The following is a 24,870-nucleotide window of genomic DNA, read 5'->3' as shown; positions in this document are numbered from 1 at the left end:
TCTATGTCTAATGTCTGCAGTGTGCTAATCCCTGCTAAAGCCATGTGAGCTACAGTGCTAACATTACTGAAGAAAAGCACAATGATCAAAGCTACAGCTTCCACTTGTGTAGCACACTGACAGATCATGGACAGAGTTCCGGGCTTTATTTCATATGTGTAGCGAAGCCTTTTGGGGGGTCGTATCCACGAGGCGCCCAGTATTGGCTTTCTTACTGCCTTTTAATAGGGAACCTTGAACACTAGACGTCCCGGGGTTTTCTGACTCCTGCTCCCATGCCCAGGGGACAGCCAAAAGGTCATGTGGTTTAAAAGGAAGAAGTCAATAAGCTGCAATTACCCACCTTTGTTCCCAGATGATGACTGATTGTCTGAATATAATTTTAGGATGTTAGTTCAAAACTAATCCTGCCACTCGGCTGTCCTTTGGGTTTGGAAGTTAGAAAAGCCAAATGGCCGGGCTGTGGTGCTTCTGGTGTTCAAGATGGAAGAATACTGACATAGACCACAAAGCCTCACCTAACTGAAACCCTATTGTGAACATTCCAGTGAAAGACAACAGCGCAACTCTCTGAAGAGCGTCTGAGAGGCTGAGGTTGATGCTGCACAAAAGATGGATGGATGTCTTCAAAGCATCGCATTCCGCTAACATGCCGTTTTTAAAACCTAGAAGGTTGGAAAGGATCCTTTCTGGTGCGCCGGTCCGCTGCATCAGTTAGTGTTAGATCTCCCGAACACCCACTGGGGGAGTGTCCTCAGTCCTAGCGGAACGGGAAGAAGCAAAGTTCAAGCTGCACTCTCACACGTTATTCCCTCTTTGTCTGTCTTGGCAACGATACCAACACCAACCCGGTCACCCCGGGAGGAGGGACTCTTCTTCCCCATCCGATCTCATTTTCATCTCCCTGATCCACACGGCTTAGCTTAGCGGCGTGCCAGGAAATGGGCCTATTAGCAGTCTCAGGGTACTAAGAGCGGTAATGTAGTCAAGAGGTAAGAGGAAGGAGGTGGGCGACTGAGTGGTGTATTTTATTAGCTGAAGGAAATGCTCCAAAAGTGTGTGCGAGCTCGTTCGATTCACGGGCAGGTTTTGTCTCTGTCTTGACTAATAGGATGCTAATGCTAGGTCACCCTCCTTTGACCCCAGCTCCCTCAAGAATGGGATACCGGACAGATGAGGAACATTTGTTGAAAGTGGACTCATTAATGTGCAAAGTGTACACTCATCTACAGCTGACATAATCATCAAAAATATCAAGAAATTAAGACATGAACTTTTGAAACAAGTCACGGTGTGTGTAGTGGATCGATGGAATAAGGAGTTTCACTTTTTCAACTGAACTACTGAAATAAGTGAACTTTTCAACGATGTACGAATTTACTGGGACACCACAGTCAGCCCTACGATATCATTTCTTATTCTACAGCATTGATATTATTATATTTAATCCAATCTAATTATACCTATATTAGGGATGAGCCGTATTCTCAGTATAAACTTTATGGATTATGCATTATACTGTTATTTATTATATATTATTATTCTGATTATCATAGAAAACATGACATGGAATTCAGGAAGTGAACTACATGTACTGTACTAGATGTAGAATAGATGGGGGGTAGGATTAAATAAGCTTTGCTTCTTCCTACTCCTTTTGGACATGTGGAACTGTAAAGGAATGATTCATGAGATGTATTTCATTGGAACCTTCATGTTCAAATAAACTAAACCAAACCAAACCAAACCATTTTTGCCAAAAACGACCATGAAGCAAGTACATCTCGTAATCGTGATGAAAGACAATCCCTATTATGTATTCACTCTTCCCGCTCTGTGATTGGCCAGTCACACACAGCGACCGCCCCTCCCGAGACACAGTGTGCAGGCTGGAGCCACAGAGGGGTTGATCGGTGCCTCATTCACGTACACGGTGCAATTGGCAAGTTGAAAAGGTCGCGTGCTCGTGTGGCGTTCCCACTGCCTCCGCTCTATTAGGGAGTCCTCAGCCCGCCTCTATTTGGGTTTGAATCTAAACTTACTTGGTAAACTTGTTTTGTAAAGCTCGACGTGCATTTGACAAGACAGCGCTGTGCAGGCTTGTGTGGTGTCAGTCACTTATGCAAATCATTTATATATATATATATATATACTGTATATATACATATACAGTCAAACCTGTCTTAGCGGCCACCTTTATAGAACGGCCACCTGCCTATAGCGGTCACTGAAAAATCCCCCCCAGCAAATGTACATGTTATAGACCCTGTGTATAGCAGTCACCTGTCCAACGCGGCCAGCGGCCACCCATTTTGTCTCCCTTGCTCAATATCTGACCGCATATAGCGGCCAAATTACCGACTCAAGTAGAAGCTTCATGCACGAAAAAGTTTGTTTTTTCAATCAATGAAGCCGTCGTGTGTAGACTTTAATTACTGAGTCCTAGCTCAGTCACAATCATTCACAAGATCCACACAAGCTGTTCCACATAAAAAAGCCGTCTTCTTTTGAGCTTGCTATTTCCTAGTCAAACATGTAACTTTAAGAGCATTTGCACCAAAACATTACCGCAAAGTAGGCTGGGAACAGGACGTGCTCCCAGCGACGCTACAATAAAAAAAAAACATACGCTAGCATGCATGCGGCAGCGGGAGCAAAACTGAGTTCGGTTGTACTTAATTGAAGTATTTTAGAATGTACTCATGTTATTTTTCATCAATCCTCATCCACAAATCCATCAAAGTCCTCATCTTCTGTATTCGACACAAACAAAGCCGTCTTCTTTTCCGTTTGCTACTAGTCTGTTAACTTGTCAGTGTTATTCAGCTCCGAAGCAAAGAAGGAAACTTCTCCTGTTGCTTCTGCCAACTTTATTTATTGAACGCGGCCACCAGACAGCAGCTCAGAACACACACACATCTCTCAGCATCGTCTCTCCTTCCTGCTTGCCCACAAGGCAAAGGTTAAACAAGCCCCACTACATAGCTGTCCAGCCAATGCCTGTAAGAAATGACACCGTTTATTTCCTGGTGTGCACTGGTCAATACTGTAATGCCGCTTGTTGTGGGGAAGGAGAGACTCACGTCGCCGATGCACTTTAATGGCTTTATTAACAGCGGAGAACACTGCAGGACTTTACATCCACGCCAACATAAACACACTTCCCAACTCTCTCCAAACTCACAGCTAGCACTGAGCCTAGCTCTCCTGCTCGGGACGCCCACCGTCACTTCCCGTCACTTCCTGATGAACTAAAGCTGTAATGACACTCTGCCGTATAAAAAGTAAAATATTAAAAACAAGCGTAAGACATTACTAGCACAGCTTTGTTCTGTGGGTGGTGGATATATTCTATCAGTTATTATTAAGCCTCTAGCTTCCTTTTAGTAAGTAAAAACCTTGGCTATGATTGCACTACATTGTCATGTAGACCTACAAAGTACACTTGGAAGAACAAGAGGGGAATAAATGTATTGCAACTGATGTGAAACTGATGAGGGGTAGGATTAAATAAGTTTTGCTTCTTCCTACTCCTTTTTGGACATGCAAAATTGTGAAATGTACTATGTGATGTGCTACTGTTTGACTCGTATGCATGTTCAGGATGAATTAAAACCATGAACCATGATAATAACAAGCCTAGTAGTGCTGTACAACTTTTATCTGCAGTCTGCAGTGCCCTCTCCTGGTCAACATTATTATTATTATTATTATTATTTTCCCTTTTTTTTTTATTTTTTTTCCCTCTACTGGTCAACATTCAAACTGGATGCCAACCTGTCTATAGAGGCCACCTGTTTATAGCGGCCACTTTTGCAGACTCCCTCTATTGGCCGCTATAGACAAGTTTGACTGTATATATATATATATATATATATATATATATAGATAGATAGATAGATAGATACATATATCTATAGATATATACATATATATATACTGTATATATCAGTTCCCACCTAAAAAAGGGAGAAAACCAGCTTTTTCTGAAAAGATACATCACAGGCATAAGTTTCACTTTTGCTTGTGTGACAGCTCACATGTGTAAACAACTTTACCACAACATAAACAACACAAAAAATGTCTGTTTTACATCCAAGTGATAATTTATTTACAAATATAACACCATGAACTAGTTACAGTTTTCACATTTGGAACTGAAGTGTGTGTGTGCATGGGTGTGCACGTGTGTGCACGTGCATGCGTTAAGATTTCCCCACAATGCGTACCCTACGCTATGCTACGCTACGCTCGTCCACATTCTTCCGCTTCCTCCTTGCGCTCTCGTTTCTTCCATTCAAATTCACCTGCCGAGCTCTTACCAAATTCATTTCTGCCACCTTGTGGCCGTTTAGAACTGCTCTAAAAGTGACCCCCATTGATGTGCGGTTGCGTCATCACCACTTCTTGCCTCTCGTGCCAAAAAAACCCAAAAGGTAAAAATGTATAACTGCGTCTTGGGTGTTGAATGAGTATTGACTCTTAGCTGTAAGGGGACAGTGTAACACTCAAGTTTGAAATGTGCTCATCAACGACGAGGGAACGTGAGCGTTAATTCCCTTTCATGTGACTTTGTAGTGTTTTTCATGGTCATGCACGTGGAAACAAACAGCCCAACGTTACTTCCTGTGAATATTCTTCATCTTACCACCTCCTTAATGAGGCGACTCCTTCTGGAATAAATTCTGCAAATAATAATCAACATGGCTTCATGATCCTTTGAAGGTCGATGGCGGTGGTTTTTGCTGTGATGCTTTTTGCGGCTTTAGAGGAGGATTGTATTTGAAAGTTGGAAATCGCACAACCTCGGGGGGAGTTTGACTGCACCGCTTTAACTTTTGGCTTGCGTTTGGTATCAAAGCGCTCGTAATCAAGGAGCGTCCAAACGTTTTCTACCGAGGCAGCATACTGGGAAACTGAAAGGATGCAAGGGCCACTTTGATTTCTGGGGAACCAACGCGTGCGGACGTGCTAAGAAGTTACGATGTGGGAAGAAAAAGTATGTGAATGCTTCGTAATTCCTTGCATTTGTGAATAAAATGTAGTCTGATCTTCATCTCAATCGAAAGAATAAACAAACGGTCTTCTGAAACTAATACCACACATACAATGATGTGTTTTCCTATTCATGACAATAACGTGTAAACATTGACAGGAAAAAGAAAGCGCACCCTTGGATGTGATAACCTCAATCAAAGGTTTCCTGTAGTTGCAGATCAGACGTGCGCAACCGTCAGGATGATTTGTTGTTGCAGTTTAGCGGGATTCCTGGGCTGTATGGTGTGACGCTCTTGGGGCCTTGCCACGGCAATCGGGTTGAGGTCAGGACTCGGACTGGGCCATTCCAGAACACCTGCTGTCTTCTTCTGAAGCCACTGTGTTTTGGATCATTGTCCTGTTGCAACACCCATCCTCTTTTGAGCTTCAACGCTTGGACAGATGGCCTCAAGTTCTTCTGCAAAACATCACAATAAACCTGTGAAATCCTTTGATCAGTGATGATAAGGCGGCGAAGCACACCCCTGCCACGATGCTCACGCCACCGTGCTTCGGGTTTTGATGTTGCTGTGCTGTGCCGTTTTACCTCCACATGTTTGGTGGAAGATTCACATGCTTTTTTTTTTCAGCAAACTTCAAATGTGCAGAAAAGTTGTTTTCAGACAGCAACGCTTCCTCCTTGGTGCTCCGCCATGAACCCTTTTCTTGTGTCGTGTTTTACGTGTGCTACATTTGTCAGCAAACACGTTGGCATGTGCCAATGACTTCTGTAAGTCTTCAGCTGACATTTTGGGCTTTTTTTTACCTCGCTCCGCATTCTGCACCGTTTTGACGGGACGAGAGACCAGTCCTTGGAAGAGAAGCAACAGTGCTGATCTTCCTCCATTCGTCTAAAGGCTGGGTTATGCTTTCCGGCCGCACGAGACGCACGGCAATCCTCTGGAGAGGCCGCGTGTGACTTTATACTCCGTGCGGCGTCTCCTCCCAAACTGCAGGGGGCAGTGTATCGAAAACATGCGTCTATCGCGGTACTAAACTAGAGAAGAAGTTTGCCATTGTTTACTCGACTTCCAGCATGGCGCCACTTGCACGTCTGCTTCTTGAAGAAGCGGAGCTGTGTTGTATTCATTTGCTGCTGCGACAGAAAAGGAAGAGAAGGCGGTCCACAAAAGGCATGCTGAACACGGCAAAAGAAAACAAAAACCAAACAAGCTGCCTAAAAACACAACCTTTTCCAGTGTTTGTTTGTGCTTCAACTTCTGTGCGTCAGGGTGGGCTGCCTCACGTAACTGCCGATATTTCTGTACTTCAGCTGCGAGGATCTCCTGCTCATCTGCCATTTTTTCCCGCGTGTCTCCGTTCGCGTGGTTACAAAAATTTGGAGGAGCGCGAAGCGGGACTTTTCCACATGAAAAGGGCTGAGCAACTTTAAGCCACGCCTCCAATCTTGTGTCACTGTTTGGTTGGCTCGCACCCGACTGATTCATGCGTAGCCTTGAGGTTCACTTACGTTTTCTTCCCTGTCCTGTGAATGTTTACTTGTTATTTTCAATAAAGGTATGAACAGATAAGATTGTTGGTGTGGGATTAACTTTAAGCAGACTTTATTCTTGCGATTTAGGCGAAGATCAGACAACATTTCAGGGCCAATTTATGCAGAATTGTGAGAAATTTCAAAGCGTTGACATACTTTCTTTCCACTGAGCTGCACACACTTGAAGACAAAACTGCATCTCAGCTTTGGCAAATACGTGAAAAAGTGTATTTTGCATTTCTTCTTTTTGTAATATTATGCCTTTATTCACATAATGTTATCACTTTTTTTCCCCAACCAAATTTTCCAAAAAAGGCTAAAAAAAAAGGTTTTTCTTTGTTAATATTTCACATCTATGCTACGAAGTGCTTTTACGTCTCCTCGTGATTTTAGAAGTTCAGTCTCGTCAAACTGCAGCTGATTTTCTCGTTTCTCGTTGTTTTTGCTTTTTTTTATTTCTGCCTTTTTTACAATTTTATTTTACTACTTTTACTACTATTTCAACTGTTTCAACTTCTTCTTGTAAATTTCTGTTAATTTTCTGGTAATTATGACTTTAGCCCCATAATATTTAGACTTTGTTTTGTATCATTAATATGAACTTCTGTCTTGGCTTTTTTGCCCCCATTTTTGCTTCTTGCTTAATGTTTTTTGTATGTTTATTTGATCTATAATAAATAGGGATGTAAATCTCCGTTAAAGCCCGTAGTGCCTTTTAAAACCTTGTGATCCCCTTTAAAGACGGCACTCTTATAGTCCTGAACGACGCTTACGGTATTTGATGGAGCAGCCAAAGCGACGTCTTCTGCGCCCCAGTGGGGACTTGATGGGGTGTGTGACATCATGGTGGCCGTTAATCGGTGATGGGATTCAAGCCTTGAGGTGTTGCTGCTTAGGCTCAGGCCAAGATGACTTTCAGGGCCCGAGCGGCAGGAGGGCCGTGCGCGCCCACCAATGTGACGGAGTATATCATCAGATGGCGGTGGGAGGTGGTAAACGGGGGGGTTGGCGGGTCGTAAATCTGAGCAGCACCTGCTCCCCCGACCGGGTCGCGTGGTGTGAGGTCAGCGCCAGCAGATATCCCATCGCTCATATTTATTACGCCCATCGCAGCGCCAGTTTGTTTTGGCAGCTGCATGCAGACAGACAGAGAGGAAGAAATAGAGAAGAGGCGTTTTATTTCTCGGAGACCAACGGCGGCGGCGAATGCTTGGAGCGCCATTGCTTCCTTTCCCGCACACGAGGGTGGGTCGACCTCTGATGTCGGCCCTGCGGTCCTGTCAAAGGGTTGACTGCAGGGGAATTAAACTCGTCTGGAAAGCGTCTTTAAGTAGTAACTTTTCACGAATGCAACTTGTACAAATTTCATTCATTTCATTAGATTCCATTTTAAAGCTACATTATGTAAAAATAAATGTTTCAATGCTCACTGGATTGCAGTAAGGAGAGTAATTTTGCTAGCACGTCATCTTGATCACCTACTTAAGTGGTCTTTAATGATGGTGGACCAGCCAGGTCACCTCTTGTGCTAGCTTCAGTGCTAACACTTTAAGTGGTGTGCTATGCTTGTGTGAACTTTGCAGCGCCTGAAAATGTCAGACAATGCTTTTTCAAAGACATGTTCGTGTCATTGTTCTGTTAGCATTTAACGTGTTAGCAGTCATTGGCACCACTTTTTTGCGTCTGTGTCTGTAAAGGTTTTCTATTACGCTGTCGCAAACGTTTGGTCTCTCGCTCAGCAGACAGATAAAAGGATAAATAACAGCGCTAGCTTGATGTTTACCCCGTATATGCGTTAGCGATTTCACACGGGGATTTCCAACAAGTGTGACAATTAAATAGATAGCTACATAAGATGCGCCTTACACTTGAACAGCGTAAAATACTTACAGGCAAACACTTTCTACGGCTCAACGGGCCTGGCGCATTTAATATCTTAATGGCAACTTACTAGTCACAAACGTTGGTGGTGTTCTTCTATGACAACACGTTTCAAATAGCGCTACACATTGTCGCCACCTGTAGGAGTATTACTAGACAACACCCTGCGGCATAAATAGTCCCCTTCAGATTAAAGCACAGCTGAAAACGGGTCTGCGACCCACCGGTCGAGAATCACTGCTCCAGACAGCTGTAGGGAGTTGTTCCTTACCGTGGCTTTAACAAAACATTTGGCAAATGTTCATCTTTGTGACAGTTTTCTCTGATTGACGTCATTTGACGTTTGCCCCGGAGGAAACTCAGTTTGGAGGGCTAGCTAATACTTAGCTAGTACTTCCCTTCACCGCAACAAATCCCGCAAATGCGCAAAACAGAGGCGAAGAATAAAGGCTTAGGGGATAGTCTTGAATTAAAATTCAGCTTTAGTCTGCAAGCTTAAAAGTGTGCTGCTTTGCATCAGTGACTCCATTTGGTCCTGAAATTGGTAACTGCCTCGTCTTCCACTGGACAGGAATGGTTATTTTTGCATTTGTGCTGCAGCTTATGTTTACACCGGCCATGCTAACAATGCTTTTGTTTCATCGGTCAGACAAAGAGTGGGGTCACATAATAATGAGGAGGAAAGTCATCCAAGTAGGACATCGGCTAGTTAATAGTAATCCAGAAAGCCTGGTGTGCTTTACTCCATAATAAACTACAGCTTGTGGAAAGCTGGTGCAGAAGTTCAGGGTCAATCCAGCAACGTCCTGCAGGTTTATTGATGTAAATAATCCACAGTGTGACTGCCAGAATGTTACGTGATAGCTGTTTTTTTTAAAGTAACACCCTCCACAGGCCGCGTCTGGGGCTGACGCTAAACAGATGCTAATGTGAGGCCCGTTTAAAAGACAGCGGGGTAAAAAAAGAGGGATTGAGCGTGCGCAGGCAAGCGGAAAAGCAACAGCCTGTTTATCGCCTCGTCCGCCTTTGTACTGCATGGACACCCCCCCTTCTTAGCCTCACCCTTGGGGGGGCGGCATTCCCTGCACACAAACACATTTGCTGCCATTTTCGTTTGTGTTTTTGCGTGGATACCCTACGAGGAGGTCACTCTGCGTCTCTTTTGTCGGTTTGTCCAAGTTTTAAAAAGTTACTTTGCGCTGGTATGCCAGTATCAGACGGCAAGCATCGCACATTTCTAATCCGCAGGTCCAGCCTGTTTTTTGCTTGAGGTGCTTCAAACGCTTCCTAGCCGTGCAATCGGAGATGATTTGTTGCCTGTTTTAGCCGCGGCCGTCCAACAGCAATATGATCTATCCTCCGAAGGTCATCTCCTGTCTCCTCCCTCCCTCCTCTAATTAATGTCTGTCTCGGCTTCTTCGTCGTCTCATTCTTGCTGTGGTGTCTCTCTCCTCCATACCAGACGTCACGGCCGCACGTATAAATCAAACAAACTTCCTACACAGGAAGTCGTAACGTGAGACATGTTAGTTTGTTGACAAGAGGTCGACTAAATGTTGCTGAAGCTGGAAACCCGCCTGTGCTGCTTTTGTGGAAAGCGGGGGTTACCACCACTGCTAATAATGGGAATGCCAAGATTTAGAATCATTTCGGTCAGTTCCAGGGTCAAACACCACAAGAACTCCTTATTTTTACATTTGAACCGTCATGCAAGTGTAAAAAGAAGTTGACCACTGATTGATTAGGCCATCCATCCATTTTCTATACCGCTTGTCCTCATTAGGGTGGCAGGACACCCGGCGACAAATAAGCATCTGCACTCACGTTCACGCCGATGGACAACTTAAGTCTCCAGTTAGCCTCGACGACATCAAGCTAACGCTAAATCCTTTTATTCCAATGTCATGTTTCAGCTTGGGGGATGTAGATACTGTTACTACTACTACGTACTGTATTATGTATTCCTTAGTATTTAATGAAGGTAGAGTTTATCATATACCCTACACTAATTTATTACTGTACCGTTTCTGTACATATTTACTTATTTATTTTTTTAATATTCTGTTTTATATTTGTTGCTTTTCCAAATGATTCTATTGTTATTACAGTAACCCCTGGTAGGATTCCTTGTTTCGAAATGGAATATGTTCATTGTTAGAGTGTAGAAAATGTGTTTACAACCTTCTAAATACGGTTTTTAACATTACTAGAGCCCTCTACATGAAATACCACCCCTGTAGTCACCTTTACACTTGTATCACGCCGTACAGTCGACATACAGTAGTACTACAAAATAAGACATAATTGAGACTTCCGTGCTCATGTGTGTTGCTGTAAATGTGTTCCGGCGGTAGGGGAGCTGAGTGGGGGCGGGGGCAGTAAATGATGTCAAGGGTTCAAATTTGAGTTTGAGCTTGGCGTCAGTTGCGGCCGCAACAGCAGCCCGTGTTAGGGATCACCCCGCCCCTTGTGAGGTCATTCAAACCTGCGATGAAAGCCTGCTGTTCCCGGCGATCAAGGCTGGTGCTTGTGTGTCTCACCCAACATTACAGTAACATTAGTGACACCTGGTGACCAGTGTAGAGTACTACATGTCATCACAGCTCCTTTGAATGCGTTTTCTGAATGCCTTATTTTGTATGCTCGGAAATGCTTCATTCAGGCAAAACAATATGTTCACTTTGCTTAAATATGCTTTTTTAATTTTGTTTTCAGGCACGGCACGGCGTGATTTATTCATAGATATATTTGTGAAAAACTGTGAGAGAGTGAAGCCCCGAAATTCAGAGCGCGAGTGCGAGATGTTACTCTACTTCGGTGTAACTTATGAAATAAAGGAAACCCTTCCCATTCCCATATCAAGAGCCTTTGTTTCACTCCCATCCCGTTTGGCGTTGGAGCGAGACGGGAATGAAAGCCATTAAATCGTCTTAAGTCTTCGGCAGCCGAGGGAATGTGGGCTCCTTTCCCGCCACCCCTTCACCTCTTTGCCGAGGAGGCCTGGGTTTTGTGCGGCGTTCCAACGCGTGTGAATGGCGACTCAGCATGGAAGCTACGGGATCCCCCGTGTGGCCGCATGCATAGAAACATCATGAGAAAAGATGGAACGCTCTCTGTGAATATTAAAAGGAGTATTATGGGAACGTGAAAAGGCCCCCCCCCGGGGGGAGATAGGAGACAGTCTCTTCATTGAGGTGGTGAGATTTAAAAAAAAAAAAGGGGGTGCGGACTCTACCATTGCCACATTGTATTTAAACTTGCCCTCATTAGGATGCCATCGTACTTTTGGGGGGGAACGTTGTCAGCAGCGTTAGGAGACCAGCCGAGCTTGCATGGGTGTAGCAGCATGAAGGAGCGGGAAGATTGGGGATAATATGATGGAATTCCATTGATACTCTTTGCCGTTTCTGTTGTTGCGGCTCCTCACGATGCAGATTTCATGCTTGCTAGTGTTGCTGTTGGGCGTGCTCGTCATGCTGGGGGTGCCCAAAGACCACGGGGGTCATCACGTCGCTCGCTGGTGCAAACTTCTACCCGACAACTTTGGACTTCTACCGAACCGCCAGCACCGCTATCACACTTCCAGGCGTTCCCACGGGAAAGCATCCAAATGTCCTCACAGTAAGTGTCAGTCATGAGAAGAACAGTTTCCATCTTCAAGGAAGTGCACTGACGTCCAGATATTTCAATGGAAATGAGTGGACGCTGTTTAGAGCTGGAAGTGCTTTGAATGTGCTGTCGCACGCTTGTCAAGTTGACATTTTGCTGGCCGGTTTTGGACACTCGATTGGGAAAAAACGCAGGCAATGTGGTAACTACAGGGTACTTCCTGTGCACGGGGCTGGATGGCTGGATGCAGCATGGACGCCTGTTGCACTCAGTCCGTTCAGTGAAGCGGTTAGAGCGAGGGTGTCCAAAGTGCAGTCGGGGGGTCATTTGAGGCCGGCGGCACATTCTAAAAATATCATTTAACAGGAAAACTAAAAACAATAATCAAGCAGCAGCGTAAACAAATGTATAAACAATAAAAGCTTATTTAAAGTCTTATTTTAATGCAAAAGGACAAAAGGGGAAAGCAAAGTTTGGTGGTGTTGAGATGCGCCTCACTTATCTCACTTTCTGACACCAGTGCGAGTGGAAACAGGAGTGAACACTGGTTCTCGTATAAAAATACACAAAGATAACAATTAGGGATAGCGGTGATATTTGGCATAAAAATGTAATATCGGCTGATATCAGGTTTTTTCACTATATTGAAGACCGATAATAAAAAACTCAACGAGGCATCCGGCAGCGCCAATACGTGGAAATACTTCATCACGTCCTGTGTTATCCGTCTCAGGCGGAACCGGGCTGGATATGTTGAAACCACGGGCGTGGGTGTGTTAGCTTACTCGTTAGCTGGTAGCCGGCACGGTCTCGTTTCTACCCACGTCGAGGGTCACCAAAAGGGGAGATGCGGTTCACAACGAGACAGCAGTGGAGGAGTGGAGGTAAGCGGCACCAATCAGTTTGCTCTCCACTCGTTTCAACAAAGACCTCATGAGCCGGAAACAGAAGTAGACAAGATCGAACGATCGATCAATAGATACTTGATTGCTCTCCAAGAGAAATGTCTAGAATGTCTGAATATAAACAGTATTGTGGGTCACCACAATGTGTTCATTCCATGAGAGGACACATATCGGCGTCGGTTGATATCGGAATCGGAAATTGCAAGTTTGGCAATATCGGCAAATCGGTTATTGGCAAAAAAGCCAATATCGGGCATCCCTAATATTAATAATAATAATAATAATAATAATAATAATAATACAATCAAATCCACCTTAACTTTCGCAGCGTGTGATCCGCCTGGTTTTCATGGAAGTGCGCTTAGTTGAGATGTTGATATCGTTGAGGTTGTTAATGGTTGACTTCATCCTTTGATGACATCAAAGGTTTGGTGACATCACTTCCAACTCTGAGGTTTGGTGTGACTTCAGAAGCATATTTTCCACTGAAGTCTGTTGAGGCAACTTTTGAGGCATTTCCACTGTGCTGTGCACAAATGTTCGGCGTTCCACATCCAGCATGCAGTATACTGCATGTTTTAGTCGTGCATGTTGCAGTATATTACGTGCACGTAGCATCAGCACATGTGTGTATTCCCATTCATTATTATCTCTTGTCAGGCTAGCTGCATTATTTCAGGTGCATAATAATACAGGCACTTATTTGTACTCTATTGCTCTGGTTTTAGCTTCAATGTAATGTTTATTTAAATCCGTTTTACTGCCAGTGCTGATCAACGTTGGCACCTGAGCCCTTCCTCCGAGTAGACCTGCACACTCCTGATCCACACTTTGAGACCAGTGGAAAAATTGCAAAAATTTACATTTTTGGACCTGAAGGAGGTTCTAAGTAGAGCTTCAAAATGCAAAAAGAAGAAATGGGAGCAAGTGAGCGACTTATTGCAAACAACCATTGAAGGGAAATCAGCTGATCAAAAGTTTAAGACCAGCGCCTTTAAAAGCCAACCGTGTGGATGCAATGTCATTTCCTGGCAGATAATCACACTGGCGTGAGCTCTTCATGGCAAAGCACAAAAGCTTTCTCTCGTTGAACGCGGTCAGCAAGGCCTCAGCGTGCCATTGCTGCTGAGGTTGGACGCAGTAAGACATTTTCAACTTCTTCAACGATCCTGAGGGTTATAGAACAAACAAGTCAAGTGGTAGGCCCACAAAAATGATTGACTGTCCATCAAGACACGGGACGATCCTCGATCCAAATGAAGGTTGTTACTGGTGCCGTGTGCAGTCCAATAACCACCAGACGGCATCTGTGAGAGAGAAGGCTTTTAAGAAGAAGAAACATCTTCAAAGGCCTCGCCACAAAATTGCACGTTTGGAATTTGCACGACAGCAGCAAACACGGGACATTGAAAGGTGGAAGAAAGTCTTCTTCTCCCTTGATGGTCCTGATGGCTTCCAGCGTTACTAACATGACAAGGAGATCCCACCTGAGATGTTTTCCGCACGGCACAGTGGAGAGGGTGCCATCAAGATCCTTAACTGGAACAAAGGAGCTTCGGGTTGTGCAGGGGCGTCAAACGGCAGCCGGCTATGTGGAGATGTCGCAGGTTGCATCCGTCATGACTGAAGGCCTTTGTCTGTGCGGTGATGACTGGCTTTTTCAGCAGGACAACGCTGCACTTCACAGTGCCCGCCTGGCAAAGGACTTCTTCCAGAGGGTTAAGCTCACCCTGTTGGACCATCCTGCGTGTTCCCCTCATCTAAATCCAACGGAGAACATTTGGGGATGGATGCCAAGGGAAGTTTACCAAAATGGACACCAGTTCCAGACAGTGGATGCCCTCCGTGAAGCCATCTTCACCACCTGGAGCAACATTCCCACGAGCCTCCCGGAAACCCTGGCATCCAGCATGCCCAAAGCTGACTGACTCTCCTTTTGAACAAGTTGCGTGTTTTTTTGAGCTATGCTCTTAAACTTTTGATCAGCTAATGAACATTTCATAATTTCATTTTAATGCTTGCCTGCAATAAATTGCTTACTCATTTTTTTCTCACTTCCAGTTCCTCTTAGAACCTCCTCAAGATCCAACAGTGCAAAGTGTAAATGCAAATGTTCAACTGTAATGACATTTTGGTCAGGAGTGTGTTAAGAGAAAAAGTCCGTATTGTTCAATGATTGTGTTGCAGACACTTTTATTGTTGCATTTCAACTAAGTTACTTTAAATACACTTTACACTTAAAAATCACATGATCCTGATTGATACAGCTATGTTTTTGCTCCATGGCGCGGTTGGAAGGCCCCCTGGTGGGTCAAAGGCAGCGTATCCACCAGCTTGCCGCTTAATCCTTCTTGGTGGATCAGTTCCGGCAGCCTCCGCTAGAGGGCGCTGCTTGGTAGCAAATGTAGTCGAGTGCGCTGACTCCATCTCGGAGCTCTCTGGAAGTGTGTCAGAGTGTAAGAGAGAGGCATTTTTAAGCAATTCTGTTTTATGCCACTCACATCTTCTTTTAATGCAGCTCTATCAATTATTCATACGCACAGTTTGAGGAGGTGCTGGGTTTTTTAAAGCGAGGGTAAGAAGTAACATGCTACCACAGCATAGCAGCATGCATTACGGTTTATATTGCAACATAAAGACGTGACACATACATTCTCATAGCTGCTTTTGGTATTAAATATACATTAAAGGGCTTTCACTTGAACTGGGAGTCCATGAGATTAAGCTAATATCAGTTCATTGGAAGCTAGTAATCATAATCAATCCCTTTAGTGACAGGTACGTACTGCATTTTAGGACTTTAACCGTATTATTCAGCATTTCTCCTCGTATTACTGTACTTTAGCGTGTATTTATTGATTTATTGAGTTATCTTATCTATGCAAAACGCTCTGTTCTCTATTCTGGGCTCAATTCACGCAGGCCCAATTACTTTTACGCCTAAACGGGCTGCGTAAGAAATTGAAAACAACATATTATATTATATGTAAGAGATACTCAAGTGCAAAGCATTATAATAATATGTCAGGTTTAGAGGGTATCAAAAATATCTGTGGTTATAACGACACTCAGTGGGACCAAATCTGCTGTTCTATTCGCTATTGCAATAGAAGGGCTCGTTGGACAAAAACAAACAAATATTAATTAGCCTTAAAAGTGACCGATGTATTGAGAAGCAAATAGGCAGCATGTAATGTTTGGTGCCATCAGGGTTAAAAAGCTGGACGTGATTGAGAGTACAATAAATCTAGAGTTCAATCAGAGCCTGTATTGGGACACACTATTATTAAGTCCTTGCTGGTGCGTCATTTGGGTTATTTTGTGTTTAATCACAGTAAGAAACCACATACGTCCTCTGTATTCCTCTTGGAATAAGCCAAATAAAAAGCCATGCGTTTATCATTTGACGCTCACTTGACTTTTGTTGCTGTTTGGATCCACGTGTTTACTGGCAATGGTGAGCAGCGTTGCTGCCTGTGGAAGTCAATGGAATGTGTCGCTGAGTGTGGATGGATCCAGACGGGAAGAGGTTAAATTTCCACACTGGAAAAGAGCTCGGTGGAGGGGGAAGAAAGAAGGAGGTGTGTGTGTGCGTGTGTGTGCGTGTGCGTGTGTGCGTGCATGGCAGAGACGAGTCATTCCTGCTTTTTCCCTGAATGAAAAAGCAGCGAGCGGAGCTCCTTTGCACCATCGTGAAGCTTCGGGATGTAAAAAAAAAAGGAGAAGAAGAAGAAAGTGGGATGGAAAAGTTGCACTGATCGCTGCATGCTGTGGTTCTTCTTCTTCTCGGACAAGACGCTGACAGGACGGACTCGCAAAGTTTCCCAACTCTGGACTGGAATAATGTGACTGGCACGGAAGGAGATTAACTTTTTTTTTGTCAAATAAAGCAGCTAAATGCTTCGGGATGCTTCTGCGGAGTGGACACAACTCTTCTGCTCTGTTTCTTTTCTTCGTCACATCTCCTCTTCAGATTCCTCCACACTTGTGAGAGGAGAGGACATGTGTTGACGTTCGCTCGTCGTACATTTTCAACCCGAGCTCCAAGTGTGGACTTTACAACTCTGGATGCTTTCCTCTCTGACATGAAGGAGTGGATGCTTCGTGCGTAATTTGGATTACTACGTGAAGAAGAAGAAGAGGAAGAAGAAGAAGAAGAAGAAGCAGAAGAAGAAGAACAAGAAGAAGAAGTGGGGGGGATTCCTATAAAGCGAGACCTTGAATAATGTCTCCAACTTCTACTGGATTTCTAGTGCTGTTAGGAATTCTCCATGTGTGCTCAGGTGAGGTTTCCCTTTCCTTTAGTCGAGTTGGTGCATCCCTCATGAAGGCATTCGGAGCTTCTATCGTCCCCTTCTGTGGGCACCGTAGCCTTCTTTTTGCTGAGCTCAGTGTTTCAATCAGTTCGTTTTCAAATAGTACAAAAGAGTTTTCTTAATTGTTCTTGTAGAAATACTGTACTGTATTGGGAACGCAAATGTGTGGTCAGAATGGGGGTCAATTAGGGCTGCACCAAAAATACACTCTATTTTGTAAATAATGCAGAGTATATATTTTTGGTTTTACCTGCCGAGCTGCATGACAAGCTAAAGGACTGTTGTCAGCGTGACCCAGCGAGCCTCGCCAGGGCGAGTTGGCCCCGCCGAGGCTCGCTTCATTCATCAGCTCTCGGGAGGCGCGAACCCATTAATGGACTGACTTTGAGCTGTTTATCACTTGCATGAATGTACTGTGGTGTGAGCGAGCGTGCCGTGTTTTTGACGCGTTACATTATTTTCAGCCTTTCTGCTCATTTCTGCGAATTCAACCGTCCAAAGGCCGCTGGAAGAGTCGAGGAGTCTAACGATCTTTTCTTTCAAATGGAAGCACACGGCCTGCCCTGAACACTGTGTGCATGTGTGTGTGTGTGTGTGTGTGTGTGTGTGTGTGTGCGCGTGTGTGTGTGTGTGTGTGTGTGTGTGTGCGTGTGTGTGTGTGTGCGTGCGTGTGCGTGTGTGTGTGTGCGTGTGTGTGCGTGCGTGTGTGTGCGTGCGTGCGTGCGTGCGTGCGTGCGTGTGCGTGTGTGTGTGTAAAAATCATCCTAGAGAATCGCAATCTCAATTCTAAGCAAGAAAATAGTTTTTGTTCATTTCTGGTGCAGCATGAGACCCGGTGGGACTAAATGGGTCCCGAGGGTACAGAGCCTATGTCTCCTATTTCAAACACCTCGTGCTAGATGGGATTATGGAATACTTCCAAAATATGAAGAATAAAAATACAATTCTAGGCAAGTTTCATCACCATCCGTCCCCCCCCCCATGTGTCCCTACTTTACTTGCAAAGCTCAGGCTGGTATTATTTTGTATCCAGCATATATCAAATAACAAAATCTCTTTAGCCCCACGTTTCTCTTTGACCTAAAATGGGGGGGGGGGGGGGGGGGGCTTTTATTATCTTACGCATTTATTCCTCTTCAGCCGTCACATGAATGTCTTTATGGAGCTTCTGGACCATGATAGCCAGCTCCTTCCAGGTCACTTGCCTGTGAGTCATGAGGAACACCAATGTCCTGGCTGCCCTATTAGAAGACATTAGTGCAAGTGTGTCCTGAGGAGGGCAAACCAAGGGCTGCTATGGATTATCTTGTCCAAACTTTCCCCCCAAAGAACTTGATGCTTGTGTCAACATGGGACCACTTACAGTATGTAATCATACTTAGGCTCCTCCAGCGTCGTTCTGCCTTTTCGTGTGTCGTTCTTGTGTGTAAACTTAAAATCAGGCAATTTTCCATCCTAGGAGTCTTAACAGAGCAAGGCGAGTTTGTGTGGGAGGTGATTCCACAATACCTGGAGTGCCATGAGGCTCATTTGTCCTGGAAAGTGACATCAGTATTGTGATTGTGTGCATCAACAAGGTCCACGTGAATGGTCTTGGCATGAAAGAGACTCAAGTGGTTCCTATATACGAGCAAACGTGCATATCTGCACTACTGGGTGACGCGCTCCGCAGTGAGGAGTGATGAATGATGCGTGTGACGTTGGAACGGTTAAACTTAGCTTTGCCAAGTTTGTCCTGTTCGTCTTTTCTTTGATGAACTTATTGATGACATATTCTGCTCGCTTGTCTTTTGCCCATTTAAGTGCTTGTGGTTTGAATTGTCTTCTGTTTTTGTGAAACCGGGTTTGTTGAGCTCTCAAATAAAAGCAACGCAGACGCCAGCCAGCTTTTTGTTTCAATTATTTTAAAAATGGATTGTTATTGAATTTTTTTTAAATTTTTGATTGTCCTGTGGTTTTAAAATGTTTACACACTGCAATCATTTGGCCCACTGTTGTGCTGAACATTCCTCCTTCACTGGGTTCGCTATAGAAGTTTGAATGCGTCTTCTGTTGTGCTTGTTGTCAGCGTGAAAGGGGTCATGGCACACCAGAGATGTAGCGCTTAGCAAAAGCTTGATACAGGAAATGATGCAGCCGCCTACATGACAAGTCAGGTCATACATGAATCCCTCCTTTATCGCGGCTAATTACTTCCAGACCCAACAACGATAAGTGAATTTCTGCAAAGTAGGTTTCAATGTTAATAAATGGAATGTTTTTGAAGTTATGGCATGGAAAACCTGTTTGCAATCTTTTAAATACGTTTTAAAAACAATATTAGAGCCCTCTAGACGTCAAGTAACACTCCTATAGTCACTTTTACGTTTCTATTACCCAATGTAGCAGACAGAATGAGGGTAAATAAGCCATGCAAGACATAAATAAAACTCCTGCTTGAGCGTCACAGTAAATGTGTTACTCAGGGAACCTCAGTGAGGAGGCTAGAACACTGCCACCTAGTGGCAAATGTAGGATACGGTACTACATTCACAATTACAATGCTTCTTCTGACACTGTTTGTATTTGACTTCATTCAGTTAGATCGTTTAGCCATTTTTATGCTTGAAAATGCTGAATTTAGGCCAAGAATAAGTACAATTTGCTTAAACGTGAATATTTGTTTACCCATAATAGACCCGATTCAGTGATCATTTATTAGCGAGGGACGACTGTAGTTGCAAGCGAACAGCCCGAGACAAGCATATATGTCAAGAATAAGTGTAACCGGGCTGGTCCAGCCAACCCGGGCTTGAACCGGGGTCTGCAGAATGAAAGTCGAGAGCGCTAGCCATCTAGCTAATTGCCCGGACTGTCAACTCGATGTCTAGTGCCACTCTTAATGTGTCAGCGAGTAAAACAAAAGACTTGACAAGGCTAACAGGACTACGGGATTAGACACAAGGATTACTCGTGTAAGAAAAAAAAAAGAGGATAATTAGCTGCTAATTTGTGTTTTACCAACTTCATGATGCATGAGATGTCCCGTGAGCTTTGTTGCAAGGATGGATGTGATATTTGATTAACTGCTGGCTTGATTTGTGTGCAGTTGTTGATTATTGGCGTCTTATTGCAAGTGGCAACATGATGTCTGCTCGGGGAAGTTGAACACCATTCAGGCTGTGGCAGCTCCTTGGCGGTGTTATTCGGTTCAGTGTCTCGCTTTGGCATTGAAACGGGAGTTCAGAACATTCACAAATTCAGAGTCCATGAAGGAAATGTCGTCAAATGGCCTTCACTTGTATGGCTGGAGATTCCAACGGTTGGCAGTGGATGAGACTAACGGGATTACTTGCCTTACATTGAATGCCGTAAAAAGATGTCTGCGGATGACACCCTCAGTGGTCTTTCTTAACGTCTCTCAGCAAATAATACGCACATCATTTGCACTCTTGTGTCATTGAGGGCGAGATGACCGTCACCGTCGAGACACTGGCGTTGACTCACCTATCGCTGCCACTGCTTCGCCCTGTCTGAAGGTTGTAAACGGATACGCGCATCAATCAGGCGTCGCCTTCTTATCAGGCGATCTTCCCTCCTGAAGCGCTAGACGTGCGTCTTATCTGGCCTCCGCTTTGCTCATCAGACCTCAGAAGCAGAAGGAGGGCAAAAGGTGGCTGCACTTTGCACCCTCGGTATTTGACTTGATGGCAATAAGGACCACTTTTACCATGTAAATCAGCACCGCAAAACTGTTGTTAGCATTTTAACAGAGTGCTATTGCTGCAAAAGTGTGGGGGCATTGGACGTATCAGACGGTGCTGCCTCTCGCCCCCGCAGCACCTCAGCATCTTGACAAATTGGCTTGTAAGTGCTGATAAATTGCAGGGTTCCTTCACCTCATGACGGCATGACAGGACACAGCCCGGCTCCGACGCCAATTAATGACCACAGAGCACAGGTGAGACGCATCACTGTCGCCTCACTGTTATCTATCATAAGTCCCGAACAACAAGTCCCGTCGCGTGAGGAATTCAACATCTGCGGGGTTGTGGTCAAGGTTTTATTTGTTGCGGGCATGCTTAACAGGTGACATTACGGAACATCACATGTTCACGCCTGCACAATTCAACATGTCTGAAAAGGAGCAGGAAGAAGCAAAGCGGAACAAAATGCTAAATAAACTATTAAAGGAACTAAATAAATCCATACAGGAGTAAAATAAATGACACATATGCTGTTTGCATGCAGAATATCGATTCAGCTCATCGAAGCTTATTAAAGAATGATAAGAAAATGAACTATATTGCTTGAAGTTGGCATACATGCTTCTGCTCGGGTTTCCCCTAGGATATTTTGAAGCTGTGGTGGTGGGCTGCATGGGAGGGCGGCCTGCCGCTGCTGTGTCTGCAGTTTTTTAATATTTTTTTTATTATGACCAATAACAACTGTTATGACTTGTTTCTTCATTAACTTATTTATTTTATGTTATGACTTATTTTTTTATTAACTTTTTTATTTTACTTTTTTTAACATCCAGCAGAACATGAACCCAGAACATTGCAGAACCGTTGCTGTTGCTGAGTCTAAAATGCTGAGCCTCCTTTGCTACCTGCCCTACTGTATTTCTCCCAAGAGTACAGAAGTACAACATTTTGTACTATTTGACACAAACCTAATTTCATGTGATGCCTGTTTTAGAGTAATACGAATGCATGGGAAATGGATTGTTTAATAATATATTTTTCAGCTCAGAATAACACAGTAAAATAGAATAACAATGTTTGAATGTCTGAATGGAACACTTAGAACACAAATAGAACACTTATAAAATATCAAGAGGTGAAGAAAATATTCTCTATTATATATTCCGGAGCATGTTTTTCCAAATAAATTGTTTTCCAACTTATTGTGGTCAATATGTGCGTAAATACTAAGCTACATGTGTATCTATACATATCTATATATCACACATATCCAGCCATACAATATATTACTTTACATGGTTTTCAAGTAAAAAGAAAAACCCTCATTTTTAACATGTGGCAGCTTTTATTTATTTATTTATTTGTTAAAAAAACAGTTGTTGCTGATATCGGACGAGAAATGAGTTTTCAGACCTGCGCCGTTCCCCAACTTGTTCTCAGGGTGGTATGATGCTGTTCCCCCCAAGCGAGGTGTCTACATCTCCATTACATCCACTAATACGTTGCTCCTAATCCAAATCTAACACGCTTTCAAATCCTTATCAAATCCCAGATTAGACAGATTTAGCGAGGCCACGTGAAGAAAGGCTTATGAGAAGCGTGGCTCATAAGAAAACCGTGACGACTGACAAGATAAGCATTTTCGGTTAAATGAAACACTTAATGGTCTCACTCACTGAACCCTCCCACCGAGTACTACTTTAACGAAGCGTAACACGCGGTTAATTGGATTCATTAAGTCATCCGTCTCAGTGTGGCTGCAGCGCGACTTCAATCAGAAGGACTTTAAGATCATGATGTAAAACCTGGACCGATGTTGTTATTTTTAATGTTCAGGTTTAAAATTGTTTTACAAATATTTACACTTTTACAGTGTATATTTTTGTATTTATTCATAGACGGCAGCAAATATGAACTCTGCTTCTTCCCGCTCCTTTTCAAACATAACGTAGGGATAACGTAGACCAGGGGTGTCCAAAGTGCGGACCGGGGGCCAATTGCGGCCCTCGGCTGTGATTTTATCGGCTCGCAGCACAGTCTAAAAATAGAATTTAACAAGGAAACTTACTAAAAAAAACAACAGCAGCAGCAAAAATGGGAAAATCAATCCAAAGTAAAAATATGAAGAGAAGAGTTGTCATCTAGCAAGGAAATAAAGCCATCATTTCACAAGATAAAGTCAAATTATGAGGAAAAATGTCATTTTAGTAGCATGATGTTGAAATATTCAAGAAAAAGGTTTTATTGTCAAAAACAATGAATGATGTTGTCATTTTTGGAAGCTTAGGTTGGGGGAAAATGTATAAAATGTTAAAATATTAAGAGAAGAAAATATACAAGAAAGTTGAAATATTTGGAAAATTATTTGTAAAAATCAACTGCAGAAATTTTACCAGAGAAAAGTCAAAATGTTCAGAGAAAAAAATAAGTGTTCTCATGAGAAAAAAAGTTACAATTTTATGAGAATAAACTTGGAAAGAGGAAAGGCAAAATGAAATAGTTGGAAAATTAAAAAAACACAAGAAATGGAAAAACGCAGCTGTAATTGTACGGGAATAAAGTTAAAATATTAAGGAAAAAAGTCCTAATCGAATGAAGAACAAGAGTCGCAATTTTCTAAGAATAAACTGGTCTTATGATGGAAAAACATCATTTTAGTGGCATTTCAGCCGCATTACGAAGGTGAAAGGCCGTTGGTTCTTGCACTACGCACACTGGAGCTTCTTAGCTTATCTTCCTGTCCACGTGTAGCTGTACAAAATATCCAAGTGGTCCTTGCATCCTCTCCTTTTTCAGTATGTGGCCTTCGCTGGAAAAAGTTTGCACACCCCTGACATAGATATAGACAACATAGACTATTCTTTTTGCTTTTATTGTTCAATTATTACAATTATAAGAAACGTATCTTGGTACATAATAAATGTTTTTAGCAAACATCCAATATTGTTTTAATGTGTTCATGGAGGGTGGCTAATATAAGCTCTGCTTCTTCCCACTCTTTTTCAAGGACGGTAACATACAGACCTTTTTTTATTTTTAAGTTATTTAAAAAAATATGTGCTAGAAAATAATACAATTGGTTATCAACAGTCCAATATTTTTAAATTGTTCTATTATATTTGTAATTTTTAAGTTATTCATAATACAATATAGGCTGTAGTTCTTCGTACTTCTTTTCGGACATGTAAGCATCTTATGTACGTTCATGTAACTTCGTTAAGGCTGTTCATAAGAAACTAAACTAAAGCAGTATTATGGAGAGCCTATTTCATCATAATTGAACTGCATAGCCAATTCTAGCAAAACAAAGTTGTGAACGCGAGCCTGCATGTGGATTCTTGTTGGAAAAGAGCTTATTTCGCTGCCCAGGAACCTCACGCCATTCACTTTTATGTTTGCGATATCAGCAATGAAACGCTGGTCTTTTTAAGTTGAAAGTGGTCTCATGCCACATTTGACTAGTCAGGCCTGAAATGATTGCATAGTGAAATCCATACCCAAAGTTGAATGTTGTTGATAAAACGTAAGAATGATCACATTATGAATAATGATTGTAATGCTGAAATATCGATTTACACCGAAAACAAATACAAAAGGAAAAAAAAGCACTACAAAGATAGTAGTTCTGTTTTGTCTTATTTGTCCCTTTTGTCAAGTCTAATGACTAGAAACATCCAGTCCGTCAGTCCTGGTTAAAGCCATAGCTCCAATTCTCCAGAGCATGGCTTCCTGTGAGTGTCTTGTGTTGTGATGTGGCTGATGGAAGGCAGCAGGCGTGTCCAGTCCGCTGTCCAGTCACCTTGTGGTTCATGCATCTTGTGCTGATGCTTGACTTGGAGGACAAACATCCCCCATTGACGCTCGCCGTGGACGTGATAAATGAGCGGCGGGGCACGGGATGAAAGGTGCGGTCTGCTTTCTGTCTCCTGTCACAAAACGAC

At 43.3% G+C, this 24,870-nt stretch overlaps 1 protein-coding gene across 10 annotated transcripts in view; it reads left to right on the top strand.

Annotated features, from left to right (window-relative positions):
• Positions 1-24,870, top strand: part of robo1 (roundabout, axon guidance receptor, homolog 1 (Drosophila)) — a 263,507-nt gene that overhangs the window by 82,019 nt on the left and 156,618 nt on the right. Inside the window, exon 1 of one of the 10 annotated variants that reach the window (XM_054794925.1) lies at positions 11,714-12,034. The exons of 8 other annotated variants lie outside the window; for them this stretch is intronic. In XM_054794925.1, coding sequence (XP_054650900.1) covers positions 11,842-12,034 — 193 coding nt within the window. In that variant the 5' untranslated portion in view covers positions 11,714-11,841. Of the gene's footprint in view, positions 1-11,713; positions 12,035-15,983; positions 17,211-24,870 lie in introns of those variants that run through there. One more of the 10 variants, XM_054794929.1, reaches the window with a different exon arrangement.

This window comes from Dunckerocampus dactyliophorus, chromosome 12, assembly GCF_027744805.1.
Source record: "Dunckerocampus dactyliophorus isolate RoL2022-P2 chromosome 12, RoL_Ddac_1.1, whole genome shotgun sequence".
Lineage (NCBI taxonomy): Eukaryota > Metazoa > Chordata > Actinopteri > Syngnathiformes > Syngnathidae > Dunckerocampus > Dunckerocampus dactyliophorus.
Note: the sequence above shows the minus strand (reverse complement) of the source record. Positions and strands in the feature narration are given on the sequence as shown.